Below are 23,587 nucleotides of genomic sequence, written 5' to 3'. Positions count from 1 at the left end.
CAGACTACCCTGTTGACTGAATGTGCCAGAAACACTCAGTGTCGTTTGCAATCTTTACTGATTTTTCTCAAGCAGGAACCCTGTCTCTCTGTATCCTGATAGATAAATTTTTATTCTGCTTTAAGATAATCTCTCACTATTAAATGCTCCTCACAGTCGTAGGTTTAGAGTTGCCTTTTGTCTGTTCACTCCTCTGAAAATAAACTGTAAGCTCCAGCTGTGCAGGGAATTGTAATTCCCAGCATTTAGAAGAGAGTATCTCTCCTGTACTAAGATTTATACACAGTGAATTCTGTTACCATATTTTAAATAGTTTAGCCAATTCACTCTATTGAAACCTTTTTAGGGGGCTGAGCCATCTGGCTGGCCCAACACTGTTTTTGTTTTGTTTTTTTTGTTTGTTTGTTTGTTTGTTTGTTTTTTCTAATACTAATATATGTTTCAGGATTCAGGAACTTCAAGATGTTGTTTCTTAGGACTGTAATTGTTAGGTTTTTTTTAATGGTTTCTGTTAGCTGTGTATTTATAACTGACTAACTTCATGGACATCATAAGGGAGAAGGGAATGTGTTCACTAGCCAACATGCCAGAACTGAAAGGCGGTAGGCTGGAACGAAGCCTGAGATGACTTAAGACACAACTGAAAGAGACTAAATTCTCAGATCACATTTGTGGTTGTCTGTCTGCCTGTCTGTCTCATGCAGATATATATGGAAAAATATTTGCTGATAGCTTTTTTTTAACGCAGGAATTTGGTGAGTGATGGAGCTGAGTAGTGGGCAGGAACGGTAAGGCAGCAATAGGCATTCTTGGTCCTTGAAATCTTTGCAGAATAATTCTTAATTTCTGTTGAAAATTATGAGCTATGTGTATGACTTTTCTATTAAAGTACCTGTTGGTATATTAACTAGTACATATCAACTTGTTTTAGACTGCTCAGATAATGTAGGCACCAGCTAGTTCTAGACTGTTATCACACCATACAACAAAAGGCAATAATCCAAATTGTCATTGTTCAAAAATTCTGCCTGACAAGGATAGCATCCCATTGCTGCATCCACTCTTTTATGGATGACAAAACTATTACTCGATTGATATGTGACTAGGTGTATTTGCCTATCAGTCTTGGTGTTAATATTTATGTCTGTCGTCAATCTTCCCTAGCTGTGTTCCACAACTTAAAAATGAAGACCAAGCTATGTTATGACAGCTTTCCATAACCCTGTTAAATCTGATAAAGTACATATTAACTAGTTTCTCTGTTTCTAATTAAAATTAATAATTAAAGCGAAAGCTTTATCATTATGGAGAGTTATTTTTAGAACTCACCAAAAGAATGATCCTACTCCCACTGTTCCTGTTGTTGTATTACTTTTTTGACATCCGAAGGATTCTTACATGTGGTAATAAAAAGCTACTATTTGAGAACAAGGGTGTAGCTTAGCATGCCCAAGGCCCTAGGTTCTATCTTCAGTAAAACAACAAAAAGAGCCAATGCACAAAGCATTCATTACTTTAAAAAATAAACACACATTCATAAATGAGTCATGAATGAAGTTATTCAGGGTTATCAGAAGGTACTTCAAAAATACTAAAGGGCCCCCTCTCTCTGTTTTTTTTTGTGTTTTGTAATTCTAGCTGTGAACCATTTAAAGAAGCAACATGGGTTTTCTAACAGCTTCATACATGGTTTATGCTTTTGTGTCTGTGAATAAGAATTCAGTTGACTTAGAGAAACAGGAAGATATTTGTTCTCGGGGGGGTGGTATATGATTTCACAAGAGAATGAGATATGTTTCTTCCCTACTCTGTAATGCAAAGAGTGTGTTCCACAAAATAATCAGATGAAACAAGCCATTAATTTAAGTCTCAGTTTTCAGGATCCCATTAATTCAGAAAGCCAAAGTCAGTTATGGAGGCTGATTTGCTCCAGTTAGAACTCGTGGAGTTTATGAGGTTGGGAGAAAGGGAGATAGAGGATGCCTGGAAGAGGAATCATCCAGTAACATATGACTCCTGAGCATATCCCTGTGGATGGGTGTAAACTGTGACTGGGTGGACTTTCTCACTTGCTGTCTTTATGAATATTGGTTATGTTAGGATACCTACAATCCCTGTTCAAAGTTTCATTGAGTCATCTCTTGGGGAACGGTTAGTAAGCAGAACATATCTTACCTTATTTTATGAGCAGTTTATTTCATGAATGAACATTGGAAAGCTTTCTTTACATCTTATTAATGCATTTTTAGGAAAAGAATTCAACTCCTGTGTATATTATTGTAATGTACAGGGTTATAACTTGGAATGTGCTCTCCTCATAAACAGTGTGGTTTCTATTGTCATATACATACGTTAGCATATGCATCTCTGTGGATGGAAATAACTCCTTTTCCTAGAGGTGGACATCAGTATCTTCCCTACCTCAAAAAAAAAAAAAAAAAAAAAAAAAAGCCAACCCATCTCATGACCACCCTTGGTATATATATATATTTTTATATATATATATAAATTCCATTACAGTCCTTTAACATTGACAGCCTAGTTAGTACTGCTACAAATCGGGAAGAAATCAAGGAGAAAAACTGTGATCAAATTTTAAAGAATGCAACCTAATGGGTAATATCTAACAAAATAATATGTTATTTTTATCTGTTAACATCAAAGGTTGACATTTCTTCAAATATTTCTTTCAGAATATCATTTTCTATATTCTGCCTTAATGGAGGTGACTTTTTCCTCATAATTATCATAGCACGTTTGTATCTGGGATAACTTGTTGCAATTTGTCATAATCAAATGATAGGAAGAAATTTTTTTATAAGGTACTGAGATGCTGATTAGGAAAGGCTAGTACCAATTATCAGGTAAAATCCTTGGCTGTCATCTGTTAGAAAATCCCCATCTGAAAACCTTTCACCAGGTTGGGACCAGCCTAAATTTTGCTGCACAATGAATATAATTCAACACTAATAGAAGATGACTGTAATTTAACATATATTTAAAATAGAAAAAATAAGATTATTGCAATAAATCTAACATCACAAGCAACCAATCCAAGGAGCTTAATTATGACACTACTAAATGTGAAAATCTATTCAGTGCTAGGAATGCTTTTCACATTATATTCACGCTAAAGATTGGCTGTTAAGAGCTCATTACTGGTATTTTTCTAAAGAGTGGTTTATTAAACACAGTTACCTAATAAGCATCTTTGGTGGTGCAAATTGCTGAAAACAGTAATGAGTCTGATTAGCCTTCATTTCAATTACGACAGCTTGTCTAAGAAAAAAAAAATACTCCATACGTGTGTGTGTGTGTGTGTGTGTGTGTGTGTGTGATCTCAGTGCTTTAGAATCTAGATCCAAGACATTGTAGAGTTTAAAGAAGAGAAAGCCTCATCAGTATTTCCTTTCCACGGCTCACTAATGGAGAGAGAATTGTCTGAGTCATCATTTAATTTACACACTGGAAATGTGGATGAACAAAATGGAGTCACAACCATGTTTGCTTAAAAACAGTGAAGGCTTTGCTGACTAATGTATCTAAATAAGGTCATCCCTCGTTGCCCCCTCCTCCTTTTCCTTGGGAAGGCAAAGTGATAAAGAGCTCAGAAACTTACAAACCTGATTCATTCCTGTTTATTTTGTGGAGGGTTATTCTTTCCAGGTTCAAACACTCACCTTTCAGCTGTGCTTTTCATTCACGTCGCGACTACTTAAAATCATAACACAAATTATCAGTTCTGTTTTTAAATGTAAAGCACATCAAGGGAACGAAGACCCAAGTTTGGTGAATGTCCACCAACGTTTCAGAAAGTATGCAAAACTACTTAGGGCAACAACGGTTTTTATTATTATTATTATTATTATTTATACAGTTTATTAAATTTGTTTTTTTTTATCAGTTACATTTTATTAACTCTGTACCCCAGCCGTGTCCCGATCCCTCATTCCCTCCCAGTCCCTCCCTCCCTCCCTCATCTCCACCGTGCCCTTTTCAAAGTCCACTGATAGGGGGGACCTCCTCCCCATTCATCTGATCCTGTTTATCTGACAGAGGACTAATATCCAGTATATACAAAGAACTAAAGAAGCTGAAAAGCAGCAATCCAAGTAATCCAATTAAAAAATGGGGAACAGAGCTAAACAGAGAATTCTCGACAGAGGAATATCGAATGGCAGAAAAACACTTAAAGAAATGCTCATCCTCATTAGCCATCAGGGAAATGCAAATCAAAACGACCCTGAGATATCACCTTACACCCATCAGAATGGCCAAGATGAAAAACTCAAGCGATAACACATGCTGGAGAGGTTGTGGAGAAAGGGGAACCCTCCTCCACTGCTGGTGGGAATGTAAACTGGTACAACCACTCTGGAAAGCTATCTGGCGCTTTCTAAGACAAATAGGAATAGTGCTTCCTCCAGACCCAGCTATACCACTGCTAGGTATATACCCAAAGTTTGTTCAAGTATTTTTATTTTTTAAAAAAGTGTTTTATTTAACTCTGTTACAGCTAACCTCTTCTTCAATCATGCTTGAAATTTTACTACTCAAATTGAAAAAAAAAAAAAAAAAGCTAATGTAAAAAGCCTTTACGTGATTAGGCTGTCATTGTGTCACTGTTGTCATCTGGATTCCTCAGCAATGTTTTAGTGCTTCTGGGATCCATAGCAAGGCATAGAAGACACTGCTTCACAATATGCCCTAATAGATTCTTCAAAAGTATATTGTAATTTGACATTGAACTGGATAAAATAATTTCTGTAGCGAAACATCAACATAATGGCTGGCTGTAGAAGCATTAAATACCAAAGAAGGCACCATAAAACACTTATCTGAAAAATCTTCATGACTTAAATAAGTAATTGGGTAATAGCCATGGATTAAGTACAAAATATAAATGGAATTATCATTTTCTCCTGTTCATTCTGATGGTTTTTAAGGGATTTATTTCTTAATTTTCTTTTATTTATTTTTTGATTATTACAGTTTATTCACTTTGTATCCCAGCTGTAGCCCTGGTTCCCTCCCAACCCCTCCCTACCTCCATCTTCTCCTCCCATGCCCCTCTCCAAGTCCACTGAGAGGGGAGGTCCTCCTCCCCTTCCCTCTACCCTAGCCTATCAGGTCTCATAAGGACTGGCTGCATTGTCTTCCTCTGTGGTCTGGTAAGGCTGTTCCCCCCTCAGGGGAGGTGATCAAAGAGCCAGCCACTAAGATTGAGTTTTATAAATGTGTTTCTTCTTGAGGCTTTTGACTTTGTTTAAGTCACAAGTAATGAATGTGCAGATAAAAACAATTAAGCGATGCTTAATCTGATAAAAACTATGATGTGCACAATCCATGTTAGTTGAAAAGCATGTAGTGTGTTCTATGAGGATGAGGGCAAAGCTCAGCTGTAGAGTATGTGCTGAACACACACAGGCTTTGGTCCCCATCACCAACAACTCACCCCCCAAATGCTTACCCTTAAAAGTTCATTATGATGTGTTTTGGGAAACAATCTACTGCAAGTCTAGTAAATTGTAGGTTACTTTGGGGGTAAAATTAATCACCAAAATCTTTATTTCTTTTTTTGCCTTTTTAAAACTCCACCTATATGTGCAAGCACACACACACACACACACACACACGATCCTATATTTTACTTTATGTGTCAACTGTATAATTTTGGGTGGAAGCTGGCTTTTCTGTTGCTTGAGGAATTTGTGTGAATTAGATAACACAATTTGAAAAATAAATAGCATGGTGTAGGCTCGTGGGGTGGGGCCATTATCTGGCTTTTTTTTTAACACTACTACAACAGACAAATTCCCTTCCTATTAAATTTTTTTGTTCATTAAAATTTCACTGGGAATGCCCTTATTCCTCAGGTTATTAAGAAATGCATAATGCACTTATCTATAAGGAAATATGTTAGTAAAACTGCTCATAGTCATCATTAGAATAGGTTAGACCACAGGGAAGTCACTTCATTGTAGTTTTAAACTTACTGAAATAAGTGTTTGAGATCTTAATTGTGAGTATTTGAAAACTTATAACCAAAAGAAATGGAATTGTATTTCATGTGATTCTACACATAAGAGCTGATCACCCATTTCCTTAATTCAGTCAAAGCCTATGCCCTTTTCAAACACATAACGATGTTATCCATCATGGACATATATTAAATTGTGATAACTGTTGTCCAAAAGAACATGATCAAGGACTGGGGAGCGATGAAGTGTTTACTGCACAATCATGAGTTCTGAAGTTTGGATCCCTCAGCGCTCACTTAAAAAGCCAAGTGTGTAGCTTCAGCAGTGGGGGCAGGGTGTTCACAAAAAGTGATCTCCAAATTGAATGAGAGACTTTCTCTATAATAAGGTACAGGAAGATTTTCGAAGTCTACCTCTGGCCCTCTCGCTCGCACACAAAGAAGATTGCACACACATGATGCAGCACACATACACGTCAAGATAGTATTGGAACTATTCCTTTAACCAGTATCCCTCTGCCTTCAGCAGTTTCCCATGGGTAAGCTTTAGAAAACTTACTCCAGGATCTGAAGTGCCACCTGTTTTGAAAATTACTGCACCCTCTCCTGTCTCACCATGCAGCATTCCATATCTTCACCAGTGAGTAAGCCAAGGGCACTAAAGGCTGGCCTTCCACTCTGCACTTTCTTCACCTGGAAGTCAGAGCACTCCAAAGCCCAGGTGGAGTTTCCTGTGCAGTTCACCACATTGTGAATAGGGAAGTGTGCTAAAACTCTAAAGGTAGTGGAGCCCCTTTTCCTGGGAAGAGCTCTCACCTTTAGACCCTGGCATAGAGCAGTGTGTTCTACAGCAGTTCATTTTCATGTGTCCTCTCATATGGGGGGGGGGGAGTACCAGAACTCATTTCATTTCATGTGGAGCTTTTCCTACTGCTTATAGATCAAAGTTAGTTTCTTCAGGCTGGATTAAATTGTACACAGGTCCCTGGCGTAAATGACACTGGATTAATGCACTGTATTACCTAGCCCTCATTATAGAGTTTTTTTTTTTCCTTATCCAAGACACTACTCTATGCTACATTAAAAATTAATGTACACATTACCAAAAAAGAAGAAAATTGCATAAATAACCTAAAGAAATTTAGTGTATGCTTTCAGAATTTCAATTCAGAATTTCAACTCATCTAAAGAGTTTTAAGGAAAATAGTTGAAGGGCTATACTTTGATATATATATATATATATATATATATATATATATATATATATATGAAATACTACTACTACTTCTTTGTCTAATGAGAGTCCTCTAAGGCTAAAATAAACATCCTTATGTGTATATCTTGTTTGTTCTATGAAAAGTATCTTTTGCGAGTGTAATTCTAAAGGAGTACAGGAAAGAAGAAGGCTGCAAGTTCCAAGATCATGATGTATTTGGAAATTCTTATTTTTTGATTGACCCTTGCTAATTGGCTATGTTGGGCATGAATGAAGTTCAGTTTAAATATAATTAAAGTTGGGTGTGGAGAGCTGTCTCAGAAGTTAAGAGCACTTGCCACTCTTTCACTGAACATAGGTTCTGTTCCCAGCACCCACATGGCGTCTCACAACCATCTATAACTCCAGTTCCAGGGACCTGCCACTATCTGCCCTTTCTGGGTACCAAGCCTATATGTGGTGCATAGACATAAAATCAGCAAAACACAATAAAATATTTTTAAATAAATAAATCAAGCATTGGACTCAGATGTTTTTAATAAAGGGTGCATGTGCAAATAAATTTTTAAAGCTATATGTTCACTCAGTGGTTAACATGGCAATTAAGGATCATGAACACAGAAGTCAACAGACAGGAAATAAGTCAAGATGGCACCAAGCAGGGAGCGTGTCACTAAATACCCAGATATGGAAATAGTGTCTTTTCCAAAATCAGCAGTATAATCGCAAACTCAGAATGGTGGGAATTAAAATCACCATAGAGTCCATTTTCAAAAAATAAAAATAAAAAATTCATACCTCTTAGTAATAGGTAATACATAGGGTATCCTTATTGCTTGTTCTAGGCTGTATACAGTGAATGTTGCATTGGGGTTTTCTGGTTGTGTTAACCCCATTTACTGCTGCATGCTACAGCTCACCTGTTATTTACACACATAAGAGGATTGATTCTGCAGAACAAGGGGAGTGCTCTATTGTGACACAGAACATACATATTCATTAGCTCCAGCAGTCCCCATGGACATATGTGGTATGTCCTGATGATCTTTGTCTGACAAACAGGACTAGAGGAAGGGTAGATAGCCTTAATGGATTGAAAAACATACATGGGAAAAGAGAAGCGACAGCATGAGAAATGAGGAGCTGTAAAGTAACAACTTTAAAGGTTAACTACAAAGCACTATTGCAACTGATTATAAATTGCCTAAACCCAGAGGTAGTAGAAGCAATGCCAGCCCTCTTCAGACTTGTTCTCTTGTATGAGTTGATGGCAGCTGGCACCAGCTGCTCAGAGTCAGAGAAGAAATCACTTTCATGTTCTCAATCATAGATGGACAAACTGTCATTTAACATTGTGAATTACTCTAGATTAGGCACAGAGTGGGCTCTGGTTTATACCTGTATTATTATTATCATTATCATTATTATTATTATTCAGAACTTTGTTATAATCCAGTAACATTTTTAAACTGTCTCTTCTCCTCGCACACAACATCTCAAGTTTCTAGTTTTAAACTTTATGGATTTTTGTGTGACTGTTCAGTTATGCAGTTTGATTTAAGTCCTGGAAATTTTAGGGCCTCACAGGAATAAAGAAGTACTTATTTGAATTATGATCATTATTTTCTGAGTTGTTTTAAATCATATGCTATATAGTCTAATCATATATTGAATAGGAATTCTAAGGTCTCGAGACATCGTTCTTCTGATTAGTTGCTTTTTGTTAAGTGTTTGTTTCCACTCTTTTACATCTTTTAAATTTTTGTTTTTATTTATTGTTTCTTTTAAGAGAAGCTATCGCTATATAGCTCTGGCTGGCCTGGAACTCACTATGTAGACAAGACTGAACTTGCAGTCTTGATGACAACTTGCAGTGACCCTCCTGCCTCCTCTCCTATAGTTCCATATTAAAAATAATGACCAATTAGTCCCATACATAGTTTCATCCTTGGTTTACAGTATGGGAGAATAGTCATTTACCTCATTTCATTTAGTCATCTTCTTATGAGTGAACATTTTCTCTCTCTAGCTAGAATTTAGTGCATTTAAGGGAGTCTCATTCAAATCATATGTTATCTACAAGCTATATTTAAGGACAAGATATGTGCCACCCTAGTCCAAATTATTATGCCTGTAATGAACACAAGCTCTTAATAAACCTGAAATAATGACCTGTGAAACAAGCTCTATCACCTCAATGTGATCAGTCTCTTTGTGGGTGTCTGAACCTCTTGAAAGCTGCAGTCGACTAAGGCTGATGCAGTTGACTATTAAATCACACATTGCCCTGTGATGTCAGAATCCACTGCATGATAAAGGGAGAACATTAAGAATGATGGAGGTGGATTTAGAGAAAAATCACGGAAATAATATCTGAGAGTCAAATGGGAAAGCTAAGCTGGCAGTCACAGACCAGGTTTCTTAAGATGCCCTCATCCACTCATAGCCAAACTTTGGGCAGAGTGCAGGGAATCTTATGAAAGAAGGGGAAGATAGAAAGACCTGGAGGGGACAGGAGGAGAGCAACAGAACCAAAAAATCTGGGCACAGGGGCCTTTTCTGAGACATACTCCAACCAAGGTCCATGCATGGAGATAACCTAGAAACCTAGCACAGATGTAGCCCATGGCAGGTCAGTATCCAAGTGGGTACCCGAGTAAGGGGAACAGGGACTGTCTCTGATATAAACTCAGTGACTGGTTCTTTGATCACCTCCCCCTGATGGGGGAGCAGCCTTACTAGGCCACAGAGGAAGACAATGCAACCAGTCCTGATAGGCTAGGGTCAGAGGGAAGGGGAGGAGGACCTCCCTTACCAGTAAACTTGGGGAGGGGCATGAGAGGAGATGAGGAAGGGAGGGTGGGATTGGGAGGCGATGAGGGAGGGGGCTACAGCTGGGATACAAAATGAATAAACTGTAATTTATAAAAAATAAATCGTTTTTTAAAAAAGATGCCCTCATCTACCATTCAGTGACACCGTGTTGTGAAAAACACTATCAGTTAATTTTCTGGTGCTCTGATTAAGGAATTTTTCTTATAAAAAGTCAGTATTTGGAAATTTTTCCTTCCAAAATAATTACATTAAAAATATAGTTTCGGACTAAAAAACTTGCTACTTTTCAAGGACTCCACTGCCATTGAAAACAAACCTAGAGCCTTAGAGGCTCTACAATGGTCTTGAATTCGCCCTGCCTTTGTAACCTGTTACCTATAAATATGCCTGATGGGTTGGATGCTTGCAAACTATGAGAAAGGAAAGGAGTGCTGTGTCCACAGTGGAAGGTATTTTTCAGATTTAACACACAGCTGCCAGACCAGAGCAAAATGTCTCATCTTTTCAGGAGTCTTAAATGAGAACTATGGAAATAAAGTGTATTTGTTTTGTTTGTTTGCGTATTTGGTTTTTAAATACTATGAATTTAGCTATGTATTGAAATCCCATGCTGGAGAAACTTAAAAACAAGTTTACAAACTCCTTGCTGCTGTGCCAATGAGACTATTTCTGCCAAAGGGTGAAGTAGCCGATCTGGGTTTATCCGGAAGACCAGTGAGCCAGAAATATCTTCAGTAGCCTTTAAAAAAATATATTTATTTATTCATTTTACATCTGGATGTCAGGCTCCTACCTCTTCTCTTCCTGGTCCCATCCTCCCACCCTCTTCCCCCTTTCCCCTTTCCCCTTCTCAAAAAAAGGGAAGCCTTGGTCCCTTTACCAACCCATACTGGAAAATCATTTTGCATCAGGACTAAAAGCATCCTCTTCTGCTAAGGCCAGACAAGGCAGCCCAGCCAGGCGAAAGTGACCCAAAAGCAGGCAACAGAGTCCATGTCAGAGACAGCTCTGGCTCCACTTGCTAGGAGACCCACATGAAGACCAAGCTTCCTATCAGCTATGTATGCATTGGGGGCCTAGGTCCAGTCCATGCACGCTCTTTGGTTGGTGTTTCAATCTCTATAAGCCCCCATGGGTCTAGGTTAGTTAACTCTGTTGATCTTCTTGTGGAATTCTTGTCCACTCCAGGTACCTCTATTGTTTCTTCCTCTATCCACACACACACACACACACACACACACACACACACACACACACACACTTTTCCACAGGACTCCCTGTGCTCTCCCTAATATTTGGCTATCGGTATCAGCATCTGTTTCTATCCATTGCTGGTTGAAGCCTCTCAGAGGACACTTAGTCCTAGGCTCCTGTCTGCAAGCATAGCAGAGCATCCTTAACAGTGTCAGGAGTTGGCTCTCTCCCACTGGTAGCCTTTAAAAGGACTTTCTCATACAAATTTGGTGGGATTAGGGAGTGTTTCCAGGTGATCGCAATATGAAGTTTTGAGATGTGAAACTGACAAAATTTATAAAAACTGACCGTATTAGTAAGTAACCAGTACAAAGTATCTTACTGTGATAGTGCAGTTCAAAATTAGTCATCAGTTTTAAGCCACCTTCCACCTTAAGTTGAGACAAAAATAACCTGAAAATTAAATGAAATTCTATGAAAGCCCATTGATTTGTTTTTGAGACCTGCCTCACTGTGTAGCTCAGGGTAGACCTGTGTTGGTCATTCTCTTGCTTCAGTTTCCTATGTACTGGGGTTTCAGACCTGTCCCTCTGCGTCCAGCTAGCAGTTTGGATTTTGACACCTTCTTGATTAAGGCGATCTTGCACCTTGCTTGGCTGAGTATGAAAGAATTTCTATACCTTTCTTGTAACACATCCTCCCTGGAAAATGTCCTTTTCTGTGGCTGTCTTGATTTTTTTTTTAAGTGGAATTGTTTTACTTTTTTCTTTTCCTGTCCCAGTCATACTCAAGCACCTCTGGCATTTTTAAAATAATAAAAAAAGTGATGTTTGTGTGCCTCACACTTGGGAAATATTTTCAAAAACATTATCGCTGGGGAGTAATCTTGACTGCAGCCTAACAAAGGGATAGCACAAGCCTGTACATTTTATAGTAAAGAAAAGCAAAATGAGCTCAAGCAACACAGCCAAAGATGAGAATATGTAATGTCTAATAACGGGCTTGCAAGCCTAGAATTTTCAATTTTTTAAACTTAAAAAAAGTGTGTGTGTGTGTGTGTGTGTGTGTGTGTGTGTGTGTAAATAGAAGACAATTTGTGGAGTTATATTTTTTCCTTCCACCTACACTTGGGAATCAGAACTGAATGCAGGTCATCATGCTTACAAGAGCCTTCACAGCCTCAGCCACTTTTCTGGCCCTAGAGTGTCTTTATATGAAGAGCTTTGTTCACTATCTTTTTATTCCAACAATTTATTATTGATTCAAAACAAAATTCTTTTTGTTATACAAAATAGTCTCTCCAAACACACAGAGCAAACAGTAAATGAAATGCCAAACTGAAAGTGAAACAGTTTTGTTTGAATTAGGTCATTACTAAAAACATGTTAATCTGAAACATTTTAAATAGTTTATAACAAAATTAGGATTAAAAATGAAGAAATCCCTTTATTTAGCTTCCTCACCCAGGCCCGAGTTTTTATACTTTAAAAATTCTAAACTTTTGCGCTAAAAAGTATTTGAGAACTTCTGGGTAAAGTTGAAGCCTTATAAGGCTTTGGCATGTGCTCACTGAAACCAAATTGCGATAAAGTTTACTGGGCTTTTCCTAACTTTTACATTGTATTCTAAGCCCAACCAACCTTGGCAAACAGAGTGAGGTGTTTTCCAGGTCAAATGGGTCATGCTGCTCTCTTTGCTGCTGAAGATGGGCAGGAGGAAGGGAGAGAGCTGCAGAGCCAGACCAAACACTTCTCCTGCCTCTTACTTCCTGGAAGAAAGGCAATGAGCAAATATTGTCGGGAGCCAGTGGTTGCTGCCCGGAATTTCTCAGGCCCTCTCTCCTAAGGCTCTCTGCTGCTAAAGCTGTATTTAGGGCTAGTGAATTTTCTTCTCTGTGCTTGAGATCTTGAAAGTTCTGTGTACTTGTGCTGCCATTTCCGGCGTAAGGGATGACGAATTTGCTGCATTAGCCTATCGCAGAGGTTCAAAACCCTCATAATTACTTTACTCTGTTGATTCCATCTACGATTGCTTTCTACCAAGAATCTTGATAAAGGTCATAGTAAAATTCTTAGGTATTTGTTGAAAAAAAAATAATGAAAAGTTCAGAGGTACAGTCACCCACCAAATGCAATAGGAATGTTGTCACGTGAGTAGTGTTCCACAGCTACCCAAGTGCAAGCCCTCTCCACCTGCAGTGTTCCCTTGTGTCCTCACCCTTATGTCTAAGGAAACCTACAGAGGAAGTGGTCCTTAGCAGGGAGAGGTGACCCATGGGAACACAGCCTAGAACTGTTAAGTGCCACATGTGTGTTAAGGTGGGGTACTAATTGCTTCCGGGTAATTCTTCTGTGAATATATGCTAGAAATAGATTCTTAGAACTCACACCTTTCCTCTACTTCCCTCTTTTTCCTAAATATCATTCCCTTCACTTTTGCTGTGTATTTTTGTTTGTTTGTTTGTTTGTTTTTTGTTTTTAGACCTTTGAACCTGAGGCAGGATTTCAGACATTTTAGTCATTTGGGCTTAAAAAGAAAATAATTAAGGACCAAAATGAAAGTTGTAAGGCAGTGACTGTCGAGGGGCTAACTTCTAAAACAATTACTAATGAGAATGATGGCAAATGTCATTCAAATCCCCACTCTGTTATATATTAGATATCACAAATTGATGCTCCTGTAGATGTACCTACATTATCCTGTGCTAAGAACAGGGCTAAAAAAGCCTCACAGATTGTACCATAGCATCTGTCACCTATAGGTAGCATTTCTATAAATCATCAATTTCATTTTCTACATTTTTTCTTAAATTACTTTAAAACACAAATAACATTTTTTTTACCGTAAATTGTGCCAGCTATGGCAAGAAATTTCTCATCTTTTCTAAAATAAAAATTGACATTTTGGAGCATTTCCTCAATTATCTTTAAAGACTATGGGTCTTGTTTTTCTCTGTTTTATTAAAAGAATAATAAAATAAGAAGAGGAAGAAGGAAGAAGAATTGTATGTGAGACAAGATATCTCTATGTAGCCCAGGCTATCCCCTATTCATGAACTTCCCACACGCTCCCGAATGCTAGAATTATATGTATGGGCCTAGATGCCTGACTATTTCTGATTTGTGTTTTCATCGTACTATGTATGATACTTTCAAACAACAGTGGAAATTATTGTTCTGAAAACAACTTTCAAAAAAAAAGTTTTTCTTCTTTTTATGTTCTAAGGAAAAAAATGACTGTTTTTTGTTGTTCTTTGTTTGTTGTTTTGTTTTGTTTTAATTCTTCTCATTGCTTGAGTACCAGATTAGGTCGCAGAAGCCTTCTGTCCCCACAGGTGACAGTAGTGCAGTCAACTGAGGCATGATACACCTTTCTTTAGACAACATGGGGTGCCACATTTTCTTCTACCCGTAAACAAGATTAATTACAACAATGCAATTGGTGTGATGCTAAGACTCGGGCACAGGTGCATAGGCTTTTGATGCCACCAAGCCCCCCCCCCCATGTTCCCGAATACTTCTGTGCATCTCACTAATGCAGGATCTAGTTTAAGGGTAATGATTAACCTTTGCTTTCAGATAACATTGGTAATTCCAGCGCTCTCCCAGAGGATAGGAACAGTTCTTTTTCCTTTGTGTTAGAGAGAGCTCAGGCTTTCCTTTCTTCCATTTGCTAAGGGTATTGGTAGCTACTATGCATCTATAGATAAACTTTCAGTTACTTCAATAAATGTATTCAGGCCAGTGACTATTCCAATAAATTATTTTCATGGATAGGATCTTTGCTTAATTTGAGAAGAAATAGAAATGTTTAGAAATTTCATTAGTTTTGCTACATTTAAACTGCACGGGAGTACCCCAGTTAGAATGGGCTATGTATTTTGTTCAAACCACACACACTTACCTTTTAGAGAAACGAAAACATGCTAAATTCGTGTTTGCATTTTTATAGGTGATTAATTTTTAGAAAACTTCATTCAAACTAGGACAGTCAGAGAAGACCCACCTTCCCTTTTTTAAAAATTATTCAATACTTAAAAAAAGAGGATTCACTTTTTTTTTTAAAGGTTATTTCTTCCTACCATTGTTATTAGCTACCTAACACACCTAACTGGAAGGAGGATGAATCCTGTCATTTTGCGGGCTTGCATATGCATGGATATATTTGTATACGCACAGGTGTGCCCTTGCCCACACGCACATTGAACTGTGTCCCTGTGACTTCTAAATTATTTTTGAGACGCTTATTCATGTCTCATCTAATAAAATGCTCCATCATGGCATGTGTCTCATTTTCACCACTCAATATTTTCTGTTTTTTAGAGGAAGAAAAAAAAAATAAAAGATCCTAATAGAAATTACTTGGAAATAATCACGGGATTAATGAATCTATAGGCCTTTTAGTTCTACATCGCAGTCACATTTATATTCTCTCCTTTTTGTTAGGCTCAGAGTAAATCCCTTGACACTAGAAGAATTTAGATACTGATTACTTGCGATTGGTTCCTGGTGATTTGCCCTTAATAATTTCCAGTTGAGTTTAATGAAAGTATGATTCCTGAAAAGCCGCTTCATTAAAATTGCATCTCCCCCCCCCCTTTAAGTGTAGTTTCAGTCATTTCATCCATATTGCGGTACATTTTTCTCCTCTTAAAAAGTAATGATTGAGAAAACTGAAACAATTAGGAGTCACTTTTGTTCTTCCTAGAGCTCCGCTCACCATCATTACTCTGAGTGGAAGGATAAATAAAAGTTTGCTTCTTCGGGGTTCACAATATTGTTTTCCCATTTGAAGAGAGCGTTTGAAAGTGTAGATAGTCTTACAACAAATGTATATGAATATTGTAAGTAAAGTGAATCTAATGCGTATACAAAAGAAATAAGCTCTTTATTATTTCTCCTAAACACACACGTACATACTTATATAAAGGCTGATTAACTTATACTTTTGCAGCATTCAAACTTAATTTCACTGAGTTGATGATTTGCAAATGAATATCTGCATGGATCCTTTTTAAAAATCCAAATGCAAATGAGTACAACTGCAGTAAAATATATTTGCAAATGAATCCTGTTGCTTTATTCATTTATTGTGTAATTACTGCAATCCTTCCCACCTTGTTTTCAGTATTTCTTAATCATTAAGTCGGAAGCATGACAGCAGTGCCAGCCCTGGCATGATTCTCTTTGACTAAAACCTTGTAAATTAACACAATTAGCACAGCATCCTCCCGCTAATTAACTTCCACTGTCTGGTGCAGTGGTTTTGCAAACAAGGAAGACAGAGTCAGAAGGGAATCAACATGCCATTCTGTTACCAAACTGTGTGCTCTGTTCAGTTTAGCTCAGCAAGTCAAAGCTGGCCATGTCAGGAGCCAGAGTCAGGCAATGAGAAGCTGAAGTGGTTGGGGGAGGAGAGCAGAAAGGGATAGGAGCTGTCAACACTGCTTGGGGAATTCAGAAGGGAGCCGCTGCCACAGATGCTTCATTTAGACCAGGCCTTCTTTTTATCAAGGATTCTCTGCCAGAGGGCACAAGATGGTTTGCAAATTTCACTTTGGGTAATACAAAATAGATTAAGGGGAGCATCTTAATACAGCTGTTGCAGAATAGAAAGTGTTCCTTCGATGTGAGCAGAGATTAGAGTTAAGACGAGCAAGCTCTAAACATAGGAGGATGATGTTCCAGTGCTCTTTGGTGACTAACTATATGAAATCCTCAGTGGTATATCTTCATTAAGTTGCTTTGGGCACGACTTTTGTAATATGTGAAGAAGGGAATTTCTAAGGTCTTTCAAAAATTATAAATTAAAATGACTGAGTATAATAGCTGAGTATTTTCTTAAGCAAGAGAATACTTACATCCAGGTTACTTACTGCAGAGCCACTGGTTTCAGTTAGCAATCTAGGAGATGATGGAATTACTTAGATGACCTCATTGCTGAGTCGTACTCTTCCAGTTTCTGCCACGCATGGCTCACTATAGAAATATAAGGAGTTAGAATCCGGACTCTCTTACTCTTGCCCCTCCTTTCTCTTTCTCTTTTTACTCACATATATGCTTTCCCCTCCTCTCCTGGTACCTCAGAGTCTGTAAGGGGAAAAGGATTATCAGAGGAGGAGGGAGAAAAACAGTAGAAACTGGACAGACAAGTGATTTTTTTTGTTTTGTTTTGTATTTTTTTTTTTTTGACTCCACAACAGAACTGAGAGGCAGAAAGGAGCCAGTTGTAATTCATACCGAGTTGTGGGCTTTGTGCGATGAAAGCGCTGGAGCGCTGCCCGGGAGATTGCTTTGCTGCACTCCACGAAGCAGATTTGAAACTGTCGTGGACCACTTTAGATGAGAGTTGGATTATGGAATGACCTGCTATGTCTGTGTCATATTGTTCTGTGCAGGGAGCATTATACTGCGCTAACTAGGTGTTCAGGACCAAATAAGTGTGGTATCCTAGATGCGATCTGTCAGCTGTGTCTCATTTTTATATTGTTAAAATATAAAACAGAAGCTGATGGGAAGAGCCAGCACAACTAGGTGGTATACATGTTAAAAGTATTGCATGCCAGATATTAAAATGTATGTGTGTGTGTGTGTGTTATTGTAAACAACGATGATTGAATTCTAACTTGGCAGGATTGTTTGTGTGTGTGTGCATGTATACTGTGTGTGGGTGTGAATGTGTGTGTGTGTGTGTATTGGTGTGTGTGTGTGTGTGTGTGTGTGTGTGTGTGTTAAACAAGTAACTTGACAGCAATAAGGCTGTCAGTTTGGTTTTCTACAGGGTTTTTTTGGGGGGGTATCTTTTTTTTTTTTTTTTTTTTTTTTTGCAGAGTTTACTGTTTTCCCCATTTTGAAGAATTCCTACTATAGAGATCACAGTACATCTTACAACCTGAGAAGATTCCTATCCGTATCATTAATGGAAGAGAATAGATAGCAGATGTATTGGAGGGTGGGGAGCTTTAAATATTCTGGTGAATATCTAAGTAAATTTGTATCTTTTCCCCCAAATTCTTAGGCTTGAAGATGCAGTGGACGCCAGAGCATGCCCAGTGGCCAGAACAGCACTTTGACATCACCTCAACCACTCGATCTCCTGCCCACAAAGTTGAAGCCTACAGAGGTCATTTGCAGCGCACCTACCAGTACGCCTGGGCGAATGATGACATATCTGCTCTGACTGCATCCAACCTTCTGAAAAAATATGCAGAGAAGTATTCCGGCATTCTGGAAGGTCCTGTAGACCGACCTGTACTCAGTAGTTATTCAGACACACCGTCAGGACTGGTGAACGGCCGGAAAAATGATAGCGAGCCCTGGCAGCCTTCCTTGAATTCGGAAGCCGTTTATCCCATGAACTGTGTGCCAGATGTCATCACCGCCAGCAAAGCTGGTGTCAGTTCAGCCCTCCCTCCGGTGGACGTCTCTGCAAGCATAGGGAGCTCCCCTGGGGTGGCCAGCAACCTGACGGAACCGAGTTACTCAAGTAGTACCTGTGGAAGTCACACAGTCCCAAGTCTTCACGCGGGGCTCCCCTCTCAGGAATATGCTCCAGGATACAACGGATCGTATTTGCATTCGACTTACAGCAGTCAGCCCACGCCCGCACTCCCTTCGCCTCACCCGTCGCCACTGCATAGCTCTGGGCTCCTGCAGCCGCCGCCGCCCCCTCCTCCCCCACCAGCCCTGGTCCCAGGCTACAATGGGACTTCCAATCTCTCCAGTTACAGCTACCCCTCTGCCAGCTATCCTCAGACTGCTGTGGGGTCTGGGTACAGCCCTGGTGGGGCGCCTCCTCCTCCTTCAGCATACCTGCCTTCAGGAATTCCTGCTCCCACCCCTCTGCCCCCCACGACCGTTCCTGGCTACACCTACCAGGGTCATGGTTTGACACCCATCGCGCCCTCTGCTCTGACCAACAGTTCTGCAAGTTCTCTCAAAAGGAAAGCTTTCTATATGGCAGGGCAAGGAGACATGGACTCCAGTTACGGAAATTACAGCTATGGCCAACAGAGATCCACACAGAGTCCTATGTACCGAATGCCTGACAACAGCGTTTCAAACTCGAATCGGGGGAATGGCTTTGACAGAAATGCTGAAACATCATCCTTAGCATTTAAGCCAACAAAGCAGCTGATGTCCTCTGAGCAGCAAAGGAAATTCAGCAGCCAGTCCAGTAGGGCTCTGACCCCTCCTTCCTACAGTACTGCTAAAAATTCATTGGGATCAAGGTCCGGGGAATCCTTTGGGAAGTACACGTCGCCAGTCATGAGCGAGCATGGGGATGACCACAGGCAGCTCCTCGCTCATCCAATGCAAGGTCCGGGACTCCGTGCAGCTACCTCATCCAACCACTCTGTGGACGAGCAACTGAAGAACACCGACACGCACCTCATCGACTTGGTCACCAATGAGATCATCACCCAAGGACCTCCTGTGGACTGGAGCGACATAGCCGGTCTCGACCTAGTGAAGGCTGTCATTAAGGAGGAGGTTTTGTGGCCAGTGTTGAGGTCAGATGCGTTCAGTGGGCTGACGGCCTTGCCTCGGAGCATCCTTCTCTTCGGACCGCGCGGAACAGGCAAAACACTATTGGGCAGATGCATAGCCAGTCAGCTGGGGGCCACTTTTTTCAAAATTGCCGGTTCTGGACTAGTTGCAAAGTGGCTAGGAGAAGCGGAGAAAATTATCCACGCCTCCTTCCTTGTGGCCAGGTGTCGCCAGCCCTCCGTGATTTTTGTTAGTGACATTGACATGCTCCTTTCCTCTCAAGTGAGCGAGGAGCACAGTCCAGTCAGTCGGATGAGAACGGAGTTCCTGATGCAGCTGGACACTGTACTAACTTCGGCTGAGGACCAAATCGTAGTAATTTGTGCCACCAGTAAACCAGAAGAAATAGATGAATCTCTTCGGAGGTACTTCATGAAAAGACTGTTAATCCCACTTCCTGACAGCACAGCGAGGCACCAGATAATAGTACAACTGCTCTCACAGCACAATTACTGTCTCAATGACAAGGAGTTTGCACTGCTCGTTCAGCGCACAGAAGGCTTTTCTGGACTAGACGTGGCTCATTTGTGTCAGGAAGCTGCAGTGGGCCCTCTCCATGCGATGCCAGCTACAGACCTTTCAGCCATTATGCCCAGCCAGTTGAGGCCCGTTACATATCAAGACTTTGAAAATGCTTTCTGCAAGATACAGCCTAGCATATCTCAAAAAGAGCTTGATATGTATGTTGAATGGAACAAAATGTTTGGTTGCAGTCAGTGATAACATCTTTAAAAATATTAAAAAATAAATTGTAATGAATGTTGGCACACACAAATAAAACCCGCTACCTAGGGAATAGAGCCCCTTTCCAGCAGTGTTTCAATTGCAAAAGGGTACTGGGGGAAGACAACGATTGTGTTGCGTCTTTAGAGTCAGGGTAGCTTTGGAGGATACGTGCATCAGATGAGAGCCTCTGATTCGCAAGCCCCCGATGACAGAAAAGCTTATCTCCGTGGATGCTCAGATCGGTTCAAGCTAGACCATACTCATCGAGAAGCAAGGCGCAAGTGTGTTGATTTCAGAAGGACATGAACCTCGTGTGTTGATTCCATTCTGCTGTTCTCGAGATTTAGTTGCTGTCAAGTGCCTGGAGTGGTGCTTTATTTTTTTGTTTGCCTCACAATTACATTGGTGGCATGTGCTAATATAAAGAGCTTTAACTTCAAACATTATTGGGACTTAAAGAGATGAACGGTTGTGTTACAACAGAGAACCAGATTTTTGCCATTTTAAGAGCAACAGTATTCCTCAATCCTGTCTGTTCTGCAGTGCTAAACTAAGAACAGGTAAAACAGGGTAACGGTAATCTGGACCTTAATTTCTGCAGTTCATTTCTTTTAATGTTCTTGTCTGCAAAAACTCAGGAAAGTGATTGTGATTTGTATAGTACCTCAAAGGAATGTGTTAAAAGCACTATGTACTGCTGAGAGTAATAGGATAGGCTTCAATGTTACTTTATATTAAAATGTATGTTTACCTCAACAATTGGAGAATAGCAAGGAAAATTACTTTGAATGTATCCAGAAAAAAAAAATACTGAAGTGTGGTACAACTGAATATTTACAATTTAAAGTAGAAGTGGAAGGATTTTTTTTAAGTTCTCTTACTAATTATGGGGAATTATTAACCAGAGCAGAACAATTTACTGAAGAGTACTTAATACATTGCTCTCCTTGATGATTAAGTGAAAATGTTCATAAACGTTACACTGGTTGATCGAAAGCTATGTATTCCGTTTGTGTTGGTGTTTAGAGCAGTCAGCCGCAGACATGTTTAGGACCCTGAAAGTGACAGAACCTACTAACTGTAACTGCTTTTTACTGCCGTGGTGGAGGTGGTAGTGGTGGTGGAGATGGTGGTATTTTGGAAGCTCTCTCTTAAACTGCTGGGGATGGTGTCATTCTATTCACTAAGAGTTTCTAGGCTTGCTGAGCTGTTTCACAGAAAGCAGAGGATAGAACCAAATCAAACACGCAAATTAATAATAATAATACCAATAATAATAATAATAAAGCAACCAACCATATGTATCCGCAGAGACCCTCCCCCTGCCCTCCCCCTGCCCTCCCCCTTCCTCACCTTGACTTCCCCCTTCATAGTGCACTTTTGCTTCTCATCCTGAAACCCCGGCTGTAGTACGCCCATGTTCATTTCTACCTCAGTTTCTTTACATTTCTTTTGGAAAGTCAAGTGAAAAATTAGATGTGGACAAGATCACCACAATGTAGCTTGCCAAATGTGGGGGTGATTTTTTTGCTTTGTTGTGCTCTGTTGTGTTTCCTTCCATCTTTTGTCATAATCTAGTTTCCCAAGACACTAGTCTTTATGTGTTCTTTCACCACTGAACACTTACCGCATGGCATATGTGGCGTTTTCCTCACTCGTCCCACCTCTGCCCTTGCTTCCACCAGGTTGTTCTTTGTCTCCTGTAATGCATTATGTGCAAGTTTTCATTGAAAGCTGGCTGACATTCACCAACGCCTCTCACTGTCGCAGTGCAGGACAGGGCTTCCCGTAGCCATTGGCCGAATCAGAACAGCCTAGCCTTTTGAATGTATTTTCCTGGTTTTTGTCCCTCTTTTTTTTTTCCTTTTCTTTTTTTTTTCCCTATTTTTTTTTGTTTTGTTTTGTTTGAATTTAGAGATGCAGTAACTGTTGCAAAGCACTGGCATTTTGTGTATTCAATGAGTGATGTACATTTTTAAAGTAATTTTAAATAAATGCAATGGCAGCCCCGTGAAAGGTCTTTCTGTAATTTTTTCTCCTTCAGTTTTTTTTTTTTTTTTTCTGAGCTCATCTGCAAATTAATTCTCTGAAACACTCAACACAGAGAAACTGAATGAGGAAATGAACTCATGGTATTTCAAAATTTTATGATGTTTGGTTAATAATCTCCCTCTTTATTTTTCATGTTGCTAAAACAGAGCAAATGAACTAGAATTTAATGTACTGTGAAAGTCTATCAGCTAACACTGTTCTTAAACATAAATATTCCATATTTTAAAAGCAGTGCCTTTCCTTAAGGATACACAAATGATAATACTACTTAGATTTTTCCTCTGCTTTTCACAAGTGAATAAATGCTACAGTCCTGTTCTGGATCTACTCTGTGCACACTGCCCGCAGTAAGGCGGATTCTAATATCCACTCACTTGTGGGCCCATACTGATCTCACTCACAAGTTTACTTTTCTGGACAGTGCTGACCTATCTTCTATTTTTAGATGTCGCTATCTTCTATTTCTAGATGTCACTATCTCATTTCCACCAATATGCTGTGTTCACTAAATAAAAATAAATAAATAATGAAGGTATCTGGCAAGCTTTCACAAACCCAATCTTCCCCAGTCAACTTTTAAGAATCCAGTATTAACCGACATGGTTTGGAGTTTGGTTTGTGAGACTTAATGCCAAATGAGATGACACTTGTGTTTTTCTCTCACAATACTGATAATAAACTGAAGTCGTACATGTTGGCTTTCAGCTTTAAATGGCTTTAAATTAGTTGAGATATGAACAGCCTAAAGATTAGTTTGAGATAGGAGTGGTTTGAGATCCATGCATTTGACAGATGCTGAAATTACATGCAGTTTCTACGTAGCCTAGCCTGGTGTAGGATTATCTGCCAGCAAACCAGGCAAGTTGAAGAAATGAAAATCTCACACTTCACTATGTTTTTTGTTTTTTATTTTTAACTCTGTGTAACAGCATGGACATCCTAATCAGGACCTCTTTTCACTCCATCCATTTGAGAGCTTGGAGAGGGGCAGGTTCCAGATCTTCAGAAGTGCAGGTGTCCAGTCAGTCCTGGTCC

The 23,587-nt window shown here is 39.5% G+C and overlaps 1 protein-coding gene across 3 annotated transcripts in view; it reads left to right on the top strand.

The window, feature by feature from the left end:
* Window positions 1-22,516, top strand: part of Fign (fidgetin, microtubule severing factor) — a 122,256-nt gene extending 99,740 nt beyond the window's left edge. For all 3 annotated transcript variants that reach the window (XM_060390279.1, XM_060390280.1, XM_060390281.1), the window contains one exon: window positions 18,243-22,516. In XM_060390279.1, coding sequence (XP_060246262.1) covers window positions 18,243-20,494 — 2,252 coding nt within the window. In that variant the 3' untranslated portion in view covers window positions 20,495-22,516. The remainder of the gene's footprint in view (window positions 1-18,242) is intronic.
* Window positions 22,517-23,587: the final 1,071 nt, after the last annotated feature.

This window comes from Meriones unguiculatus, chromosome 8 (assembly GCF_030254825.1).
Source record: "Meriones unguiculatus strain TT.TT164.6M chromosome 8, Bangor_MerUng_6.1, whole genome shotgun sequence".
NCBI classification, from domain to species: Eukaryota; Metazoa; Chordata; class Mammalia; order Rodentia; family Muridae; genus Meriones; species Meriones unguiculatus.
This window is presented reverse-complemented; position numbering and strand designations above follow the sequence as displayed.